Below are 11,067 nucleotides of genomic sequence, written 5' to 3' on the forward strand. Positions count from 1 at the left end.
AGAAATTATAAAGCATGTCAGGGGCCCATCGTAAAGCAAGCTCACTGCCCAGAGGAAGAAAAGTGACTCAAGGAAGGCCATTCGAGAAGTCAGCTTAGGTTGACGGGATAAAGGAAAACTCTCGTCATTCTGGGCAGAGCGGGCCATTTTCCATCTCCAAATCCCTTAATAACCAATGCTCTACCACATCAATTTTATGTTTGTTTCTTGCAAAGAGTTACATTTCCTGCTCTGCTAAACAGACCGGGGCAGTGCAGCCTGCAGCGAATCACATTCTCCCAAGCTGGCCTTCTACATTCTGGACCTGCCCAAAGCAGACAGCAACAAAAAGTTGCGGTTTTATAAGCCAAGAGACAACTAAAGGAAACTGCTGGTTTTCCAGACATGCCTGGCATCAGCAGGAAAACAACAGCATTATTTCTGCCCCTTGTTCACAGGAACTAGAACCATTTTCCAAGACAGAATAAGTTAACTCCTTACAGAGACACCATATCATCTCAAAAGGAAGGTGCCTGGCCATCTAACTAGTGAGGCAGTGGAGAAAAGAAAAAAATCTAATTACAGTACTTGGGCTGGTTCTTGGCATGACTGACTTGGAAACTAAATAAAATCTAGACATTGTCAGGAGAGGACTACAGCCCTTTGAGCAGTCACTCCTGAGGCAGGATCAAGCCAAAAAGTGAGAAGCAGCTGGTTATTCAGCACTTCTGGTTTTCCAGCAAGTTCCTGGGACTAAAATCACACTGACCAAACATTTCTGATCAACACTTACATTTCAACAAAAGAAACAGACACTATTCGTTAGGACATAGTCTCAGAACATTAAATTGACAACTCTCTTTTCTAAGATCTAAGCAGCATTTCATAACATTAGAGGTGGTTCCTTTACCAAACTGAGTCCCTTGAGAATAAAAACCATCTTGTAGCCCCAGACATTGTGTCTGGCACATGGTAGGGGGTCCACAAAACTATTTATAGGGTGGACATGTGGGGTTTGTAAACCAGTCCACAAAATTAAAACCCTAGGTCAATTAAATAATATTCCCCTGGGTTAAATAAGCTTATCTCCTTTGTGGACCAGGATCTTAAAATTACACATCTCAGACCTACACATCGAACCGAATCTGGCTCCGAGCCCTGGGTGTCAAGACAAAGCCAGTCCCACTTCCACACACTGCTGGTGGGATAACTAAAGGGTACAGCCTCTAGGGAGGAAAACTCACCAACATCTATCAAAATCACCAATGCCCATCAATTCCTTTTCTAGGAATTCATCCTCCAGATAGATTCCTAAGCATGCAAAATGAATGTACAAAGTCATTTACTACAGCAACAGACTGGAAACAACCCAAACATCCACTGATAAAGGAGCAGTTAAATAAGGTATAGTCATGTGAACGAATGCTATGCAGGTGTTGTTTAAAAAAAAAAAAGAATGAAGAAATACTTTGGATACTGACATGGAGCAATCTCTAAGACACAGAAGAGTGTGCACAGGATGCTATCGCCTGTATTGAGAAGAAGGGGAAGAGCACTTCCAGAATGGCAGAGTAAGGACTCCCGAAAACCTGTTTCTCCATAGAAACAACAACAACACTGGCAAAATTGTCAAAATCAACCTTTTTGGAACTCTGGAAATTAACCAAAGTCTTGCAACAATTCAAAGAGTGTTTATGCAAGAAAATGTGCAATATTCACCACCCCCGTCTCCCCAGATCTGCAGTAGTTTTGAAACCAACAGCCTTGTAACCAGCTGTGAAAACCAGCACCCTGGTAACCCCTGGAGGGAGTACATTAGGACTGGAGCTTCCCAAAAGCCCCAGCCTCAGAAAACTGCCACTATCTGACCTATCTGGCTCCTCCCTGGAAAAAGACCATCCTCAGGGCTTGTTTCTAATTGACCTGATTCAGGTCTTCCTCTAGAGAAATGCCCTATCTCTAGACGTTCACCAAAAAAAAAAAAAAAATCAATGGCTACTGTTTAACCTGGCAAATGCCTGAGGCAGTAAGACCAGTTGGGGAAAACAAGAGGCTAGCTACAACACTCAAAAGGAAGTCCTGCATATTCCTGGGGATCTGTAAGGCCACCCACACACACACACACAGGTAAGCTTGTCACATACCCAGGAAAAACCTACGAAGGCCTCAGTCTGTCAGCCACAGCTGACTCCGAGTGCTGAAGGTGTGCCCCAAAGCACAAACACACACAGTCGCTCAGCAAAGGGTGGGTTCAGTGCATTTAAGGAAATCTCTTTCTAGTCATTCAGCTGACCACTACCCTAATCAAGCAGAAACTTCAATGGCTGCACATAACAAAGGACACAGACTACAGAATTAGTACAAGAGTCACTAAACAAACAGTGACAACAACACACCCAGGGAGGGGAAGGGGGAGCTGATTTTCAGAGCTGCCACGTTGTATTATTTGAAATGTTCAGTTTTCAACAAGAAAAAATTTACAAGACATTCCAAGCAAGAGTGAGTAAATAAAGTACAGCCCATATTCAAGGCCTCATTTCTTCTTTTACAAAGGGGGGCAGTAAAAATTTTCCTGATGCTTATAAAGGACTCAGTGAGTGGCTTGAGCTTTGAAGACTGGGAAACTTTCAGCCAGTTTGGCAAGATATCCTTCTGCTTTGCAGGAAAGCACTTTGCCCCCTGTGATGAGGAGGAAGAGAGGTGCGTTACCTGCGGGAGGTGGACGGGCCCCGGTGGTGGTCAGTGCCGGTCTCCTTGACGAGGTTTCCTTTGCAGCAGATGACCCTTAATTTATCCTGATACGAGGACGCCAGGTAAATCGCTCCCGAGGAAATTGCAGGGCCCAGGTAGCGTGGGTTCGGGATTTCCAGGTACGCTCGGGCAGGGGTCCTGTGGAGTTCCAGGAGAGAGTCTGCATGGCCGGTCACCTCCACTGCTAGGTGGGATGAGAGGGAGCACCGCCCAGCCCCGACACCCAGACCCAACCGCTGAGCTTTTCAAAGCCCGGAGGGCAGTGCTTACCCCAGAGAGGAGCGGGCCTGGATCTCGATTACTTCGAGTGAGTTGAAGTGGGTCACAAACAGATAAGGTTCTCTGTAGGCTGCGTGGCCACCACCGAGCAAGAGCGTGGGGCAAGGGAGGGTTAAGAGACAGAAGATCAAAACCCGGCTGCCATGCAATCCCTGAAGGAATTTACCCTACACATGCACCCACATGCCTACGTAATGAGGCATGTTCAAGTTTACCCCCTGCCATGCTGTTAGAGCAGAAGATGGGAACCGACTCAAGGCTACATGGTGGGGATCAGTTACATAAATCATGGCACATCTCTGGAATTCGGCACAGGCGTAAAAATGCATAAAGCAGCTCTCTATGCACTGATGTGGAAAAAACCCAAGGTGTAGTTGTACTTAGTGTGTAAAGCAGGGTTCAGAATACTGTGTAAAGTGTGCTACCACACTGATTTTTTAAAAAGGGAGGGGGATGAGAATATATTTTTTAATGTGCCCGTTATTTGCATAAAGCACTGGAAGGATAAGAAACTCAGAAAAGTGTTTTCCTTTCGGGGAGGGGGAGGGGGAGGGGGGAGGGAGACAAGTGATGTGGGTGAGACTTCACTGTAGACCTTTTTAAACTGTTTAATTGAATACATTTTCCTAAACAATTTGATTAAAAAAGACTAGGTTCATAGATGATTAAATATTTCTGGTCTGAGTACTATATTTCTATATCACAGTGTCACTCAAACTCTAGGATATAATGAGAGCTGTTTTTGGTCTTAAAGGGAAAAAGAAGATTATCACTATTACTCCTTGCGGTGAACTGTTACTTTGGCATTAGTCGTGCCTCCTAGTACTCAGGCCCTCGTGGACTCTCCTTGCCTGACATCGGGCTGAACCAGCAAAATGTGGTGGAAGCGAGAAGGCCTGCCAGCCCCCACTTTTGCACTCTTAGGAGAAGCCCACGTGGAGAGGAATGAGGCCTCCAGCCACCGGCCCCTGCTAAGCTCCCACCTGACGGCCAGCTCCAATTGCCAGCCACTTTGTGAAGCCATTTCTGACTTTCTAGGTGTCCCGGTGCCCCTGCTGACACCGCATGAAGCAAAACTGTCCAGTCAAGCCACAGAGGCTCAGGCAATGATAAGTAGTTGTTTTAAGTCACTCGGTTTTGGAACTTGTCATGAAGCAACAGATAAACAAAATAGCCTTGAAGGGTATTTCAGAACATTCACACAGTCACATATGTATGTTTGTGTGTGTGTGTGTGTGTGTGTGTGTGTGTGTGTGTGTGTCCACCCTTTGACCCAGTAGCTCCACTTTTAGAATTTCTGAGCTGGGGATATTTAACAATTGTGCAAATTTTAGTGTAAATTGTTCATCACAGCATTGTTCACACTTACAAAAAGAATGGGCCTAATTAGAATTGGCTAAATTGACAGGTGTTCAGCGGTGCTGTGGGATGCTGTGCAGTCTTTGACGTGATTTAAATGAACTCACAGGGAGTGGTCTCCCCTTTCTGTCATGAGAGGCCGGCGGGTTTGGCTTATGTGGTTCTGCGTCAGGCCTCGGGATCTCTGCCCTGGACACTTACGCGGTGATGCTTCACCTGGCGCCTGGCGTCTAAGGGAGCCCCAAGCACGCTGCTTAAGCCTAAAGGAATTCCACCTGCGGTTTCTTCCCGGGACACCAACTACTGGCAGAAAAGAGCCCCACACCTCGCCTCACCTACCGAAGGCCAAAGGTAAGCGACTCCACTTGAGATCATCTGTGCGGCTGCGTCTTCCGTAAGAATCCACGAACACCCCAAACTCTGCAAGGAGGCAGAGCCCGGGGCATGAGCACGGCCAGAGACAGCGGTATCAGCGACACACGCTTTGATGGAAGAGTAAGGAATCCAGCCCAGGGGGCTTGGATTGTGAAAAACCTCAGGAGCTCTGCTGAGCCACATCTCTCGGGGATTTATTAAAGAAAGCGTTCGAGTGAAAGAGAGGAGATAGGAAAAGAAGGGGGAGACGGAAGGAGAAGAGTCAGGGAGTGAGGAAGGGGGAGAAACAGACCCAGAGATTTGGGGGGAAAAGAAGAAGGAAAGGGAGAGGAGAGGGAGAGAAAGGAGTGAGGAGCAGAGAAGGACAGAGCAGGCCGCTCTTGGGAGCTGGCTGGAGCCCGCGGGTGGGGCTGGGGCACCCCGGGGGCCCTGGCGGTGCAGGACCAGCTCTGCCCCAGGCACACCGGCCACGCCCGGCCCCGAGGACCCTGCCCGGGGCTGTGGTGCCGTGAGCGCCCCCATCAGCAGCGGGCGGCTGCCGCACTTACCATGGAAGCAGAGCAGGAACTCCTCCCGCTGCCCCGCGCCGTTCACCTGCATGATGGACACAGGGAAACTGTGGGAAGAGGAGGCAAACACGGCAGGCGCCAAGGAATGGTCGTTCTTATCCAGGAATTCTGTAAAGGCAGGCAAGAGGCGGAGCCTCAGGACCCAGAAGGAGCCTGAGGTGGCAGCGGAGCCGGAGCTCCGGGCAGGGGGCGCACCGGGCCCTACCCTCCAGCGTGTACTGCTTCATGTCAATTTCGTAGAATTTATTGGTTCCGATGAGGATACTGTAGTTGGTGAAGTGGACACAGCTGCAGGGCTCCGAGGTCTCGATCTCCTGAGACGGGGCAGAGAGGAGGATGTGAGCGCAGACTCGGGGTGGCCCCTGCTCTCCTCGGGCATCTAACCAAGCCGTGCAGGCACTGCCGCGCGACGTGTTCCTATTGTTTTCACACCAAGCGCACTCAGTCTCTTCACGTCCCTCACAAGGACCCACCAGCCTTTTGCTACCTCTGGGTTCTATGCAACCTGAGACTAAGAAGGTCAAGTTGCAGCCAAAAAAAGGGTCAGAAACACCATTTCAATGAAAAGGTAGCATTCAAAGAGAGAGCTTTAAAACTACGACATTCTAATCAGAAGAAAGAGCCTGGAGGAATACACCAACAGTGGTGGTTAGAGGGAGTGGTTCTAGTTTCCTTCCTTTTCCAAGCTTCTAGGTTTCTATTCTGAACGTGTATCACCTATATCATTGTTATCATTACTGAATTATCTCATCTATCTGAATTATCTGCTTCCTAATTACTTCCACTTGTTTTCAGGTCAATCCTAATGGCTTCAAAAACCTAGGCATGCTTATTCCAAATGATGGCCAGGAATTATAAAGAAGCAGTGATTTCTGGGAGCTTTCCTGAAGTTAACAGTTCAAACTCTAATCAGCATTATCCTCACCACTAAATATTTATTGGTCACCTACTAAGTATGAGGAAACTAGTATAACACAGTGAAACGTTAGGGAAAGTCAAACTTCAGTTTTGGTCTCAATTTTGTAACCTAGGCTCTTGGCCAGCCTCAGTCACCTTACCTGAAAATTAGGGATCATCACCCCTGCTTCTCACAACTGTTGTGAAAAGTGTGTGAAACAGCCAGCTCAGTCTCTGGTACCAGTAGGTGCTCAATAAAAATGCAAACTAAACAAGAGCCTGCCCCAGATGAAACAGCTTCTCTAACAGGTAACAACCCTTATATATTCATCCCTCCTTTTACTTTTGAGACTAATCACGAAAGCACCTGAAATATATCAGGCTTATGATGGGTGGAACATTCCTAGGCTAGGGACAAGAGACAGCCTTCTCCAGAAGCAAGGCAAATGCAGTGATCTCACGGATAGCTGTCTATACCGCAGGCAACATCACAACCCACTGTGCTCCGAGGAGAACCAGCTCCCGAACTGGGTATCAAAACACAGCTAGCACTGGTTTTTCTAAAGGTCATTAATAGAAACTTTTACGATCTGAGAAGGAGTCTGGTAGGTGCCACCAGGGGCTTCTAGCTCCTGAGAGAGATCTTCCTTTCTTCTACTGGTTCAAAAGAGATGTCGCCTCCATCGGCCACCTTCCCTTCTTCCTTCACAAAAGGCTGAATTCACTGGGCTGGCCAGAGAGGCAGCTCACACACGTGGGGGAGGACAGCGAGAGGGAAAAGTGTAAGGACGGGCCGCTCTGGAGCTTTCTCCAGGGAGCAAGACAGCCTCCCACTCTCTCTAAGGAGGCCACCCAGGCCGAAGGGCCCAGGCACACACTACTCCCCGAGACAGCACCTTCCCCACCTGCTCGCTGCGAGAGCAGGCGCGGCCAGGCCTGGGACTTACTTTCCGAATGCAGTACTTGCTGAGGTTTTCGTTGTAGCGGAGAATGACAACTTTGTTGGGCATGGCCGCACAGATGCAGAGCCCGCTCTCAATCTGAAAAGCAGTTGAGGGGGGAGGGGGGACGGAGAAAGAAAGAAAAAGAGCGTCACCAGTGTGTGCACTGGCTCCGTGGCAAAACTAGGAAAGGAACCTCAGTTGAGAGCAGGGTCTCTCAAGCCTGGCACTATGGACACTTTGGACCGGGGTCATTCTCTGTGGTGAGGGGCCATTCTGGGCACTGTAGGATGTTTAGGAGAAACCCTGGGCCCTGCCCACTAGATGCCAACAGTGCAACCGACAGTTGTGTCGAAAAGCAACAGAAATTTAACCCAGTTTGAGGACACACGATTTTCAAGGTCAAATCAATCAGCCCTGTGGGCAGAGGAGCCGTGACAATTTCAAGAGCACTTGCCGGCTGAAGCCCGCAGGGGCGCTTACCTTGCCGGCAGCAAACAAGTGGCAGCCCTTGACGGCTTCAAAGATGTTGGGTGAGATGTCCGGCTGGGCGGGAAGGTGAGACTGTGCGAGGGACTGTTTCACTTTCTTCACGTCCACGAGACACAGGGCCCGCTCTTCTCCTGAGGGGACGGGACAGCAGAGACACAATGGCGGTTCTCGTTCTCTCTTGAATAAAAGCCACGCGAGGCCATGCGGAGGCACTGCTTTCCACAAATTCCCATAAACACAGTTTAGGTCCAAGTTTTAGATCTAAAAGGAAAATATCTGGCCTCTTGGTCAAGATTCTGGGAGGAAAACAAAAAATTCTGCAGACACAAAATTGGAGAACGTGAACGGAATATTCAAACGTGCTCCCCAGCAAAGTCAAAGAATGGGGAGGGGACAACAAAACAGTAGACGTGGACTAATCCAGTATGTGTCACGAGGGACCACAGGAAGGCTGAGGGTGGTTCCACGTTCAAGGAGACGAGGGAGACCTGAGTGAGTGCAGTGCGTGGTCCTGGACTGGATCACAAGCCAGGAAAAAAATAAAGGACATTACTGGAGCCACAGGTAAAAGCCAACTATGGGCAGTACAAGAGAAAATGGGAGTAGCAACGATTAAATTCCCTGAATTAAAAAGTGAAACTATTCTATAGGATGCTATAATGGCGGATACATTGTTACCCATTTGTCCAGACCCACAGAATGTGTAAGAGTGAGCCCGAATGTAAACTGTGGACCTGGGGTGACAACGACGTGTCGGTGTAGGTGCACGCTGGCGGGGGACGCTGACGGAGGCGGCGGCCTGCGCGTGCGGGGCAGAGGTATAGGGGAATTCTCCCTACCTGCTGCTCAGTTTTGCTGTGAACCTAAAACTGCTCCCAAGAATAATGTCAAGAAGGAAGGGAGGAAAGAAAGGAAAGGAAGGAAAGCAAGCAAAAAAAAGAAACCAACAAAACAAGCCAGCAGAGGAAAAGAGCTGAGAGACCAAAGAAAGCCAGTTCCTGACCATATTGCGTCAGGATCCGGCCCCTGGATCCAGCCGGCCAGGCCTGAATGAGGCCTGACTGTGGATGTTTTGAACATGGAGCCAACGCATTATTGTCTTCCCCTTAAAGAAAAAAAAAATATATATATATATACACACACACACACACCACACACACATACACACACACCACACATATATATAGTACCACTGATAAAGAGGGGGAAAAAACCCTTCCTGCCGTGGGTACGTGAGAGAATGGCCTTGTTCTCAGGTGACTGGCTGAAGGATCCAGAGTCACAGCTGCCACTGACTCTCAGGTGGTTCAAAATAAGTGAGAGAGAAAAGAGAGAGTGTGTGTGTGAGAGAGACAGAGAGAGAGAAGGGCGGGGGACATGTGGCAAACTGCTAATGAGTAGTGCCCGCAGATGAAGGGTGTCTGAGACCAGGGAGGAATGGGAGGCGGGCAGCGGGGCGGGCCGGCGCTGAGAGGGGGCCGCGTGCGAGCAGAGCGCGGGGGCGCGGCGCCTACAGGACGCAGAGGGAAGAGCCGCTCTGCTCCAGCCTGCCCCCGGGAGGGCCTGTCTCTGCGTCCGACAAGCACATGACCAATCCTCTCCCTCACAAGTGAAGGAAAAGCGCCGTGTCCTCGGCCTCCCACCTGCGATCATGAGGAGCTTCTCCAGGTCCTTGATGATGTAAATCTGGAAGACTGCTCCGATCCCTGGGACGTGGGTGAGGGAGTTCTTCAAGACATTCAGCGCGTACAGCCCTTCCTCGGTGCCCACCAGCACCACCTGCCGGGGTGCAAGTCCCCAGGCAGAGCGTGAGGGGGGTCACGTCCCCATAACCAGCCCCGACACAGCCGACGGCACCCCAGAAAACATGGTCACCTGGTCGCTGAAGGGCAGCGTGCAGTTCATGTCGAGCCGGTCATCGCCTTCCAGTTTCAGCAGCGAGTTTCCAAGCAATTTCTTTTCACATGAGAAAGAAAAAGAGAGAGAGAAAAAAGAGGACACGGTGAGCTGAACTGTTCATGACCGCACCGTCCAGACAGACAAAAGCAAGAACGGAGAAAAGTTTCATGCCAGGAAGGAGGGCAGGTTCCTCGTGAAGACGCTCAGAAGCACACATCTACTCGTGGCTTGCCGCGTATTTTGATCTGAGCTCAGAAGGCAGGACGTGAATGTTATCGGTATCTCTGGGGTGGCTGTTAATTAGTGTCAGAGTTGTAACTCAGTTCGGAGGCAGAACTAAATGAGTGCAGGAGACGCAGAGAGTCTGTGACACGAAACACGCCGAAGCTGAAGGACGTCCCTGCCAAGGCTTAATAAGCCACATGGACGCTCCTGCCCCTCCAGGTGGTGGCACAAGTGCACAGCCCAGTGTCAGCAGCAAACCAACCCGCTTCTGAGTCTCTTTACCTGAACCCATGCGGGCAGAAGCTCGTAGGAGGTACAGTCAGGGCCCTATTGTACACACATGGATGGGGCGTTCAGTAAAAGACTCACACGTGGGACAAGGAGATGGGTCATCAGAACAGGTTTACCCCACGAGCAGGAGACTCGTGGTTAAGGATTTTCCGATTGCTTACACTTAAAGTGTTTATTAGGAGCTAAGTGTTTGAAAAGAGCTGTTGGGTCTTTGGTGGAGCAAACACCAGTGAGTGATGAGCGCTGTTTGTATCCTGGAATGTTCCAGGAGGAGTGATGCCAATCAAGGCCCACCCACATCTCTAACGTCTTCAGGAGAAGTAGGATTTCAGACCTGCCTTCGGAAGAGCAAATCACATAAAAGCAATTGAGCAGGTTATGAAAAGCCTTCCTGAAGGAGACACGGCTGTCGGCAGCCTTTCGTGCCGCTTCACGGCCAGCGTGCTCGTAACGCAAGCCTTCAAACCACATAAACGCTTACGGGGTAAACGAGAGAGAGGATTTCCTTGTAAGTACATTTGCCCTGTGCTGCCAGAACCGAGATGTGGTGCGCCCTGAGAGCTGGCTAAGGGGGTCGACTCCCCCATTCTAGGAGGCTCTGGGGGTTGGAGGGGGACCCGCGATGCCGGCCAAGCCGCCTCGAAGCTGGATCTCTGTCGGCACAGAATCCCGGTCGTGACAGCCTCAAGCCATCACCCCTCAGAGAGGGAGGCCAAGGGGAAACACGGCAGCCGACGGGACTCCCACCAAGTCTGCCCGCTTTACAGAGACAAGCTCCGGCGCCCGTGTGCATACTCACAGCATCGGCTTCTGCCTTTTCCCTAGACACTCTCCCACCTGCGACAACTGACTCTAAGGCGGTGACCCAGCGCTGCTTGTCGGGAAAGCTGGGAGCCAGCAAGTAGAGGGTTCTCCCGGGCCAGCAGGTGGTGTGCGGGTGAGATTCCATCTTCAGCACGTAGGGGACATCTAGGAGATTCCACAGAGCCACAGGGTCGAGTTGGCCCACC

At 50.2% G+C, this 11,067-nt stretch overlaps 1 protein-coding gene across 1 annotated transcript in view; it reads right to left on the minus strand.

Moving 5' to 3' along the window:
- CIT (citron rho-interacting serine/threonine kinase) overlaps window positions 1-11,067 on the minus strand; it is a 164,514-nt gene that overhangs the window by 5,388 nt on the left and 148,059 nt on the right. The window contains 10 exon segments of the mRNA XM_082417032.1: window positions 2,689-2,868; window positions 3,001-3,079; window positions 4,708-4,788; window positions 5,292-5,420; window positions 5,518-5,626; window positions 7,157-7,249; window positions 7,634-7,773; window positions 9,286-9,421; window positions 9,518-9,598; window positions 10,857-11,060. Coding sequence (XP_082273158.1) covers window positions 2,689-2,868; window positions 3,001-3,079; window positions 4,708-4,788; window positions 5,292-5,420; window positions 5,518-5,626; window positions 7,157-7,249; window positions 7,634-7,773; window positions 9,286-9,421; window positions 9,518-9,598; window positions 10,857-11,060 — 1,232 coding nt within the window.

The sequence above is a fragment of the Balaenoptera physalus genome, assembly GCF_965194825.1.
Source record: "Balaenoptera physalus genome assembly, chromosome: 12".
Lineage (NCBI taxonomy): Eukaryota > Metazoa > Chordata > Mammalia > Artiodactyla > Balaenopteridae > Balaenoptera > Balaenoptera physalus.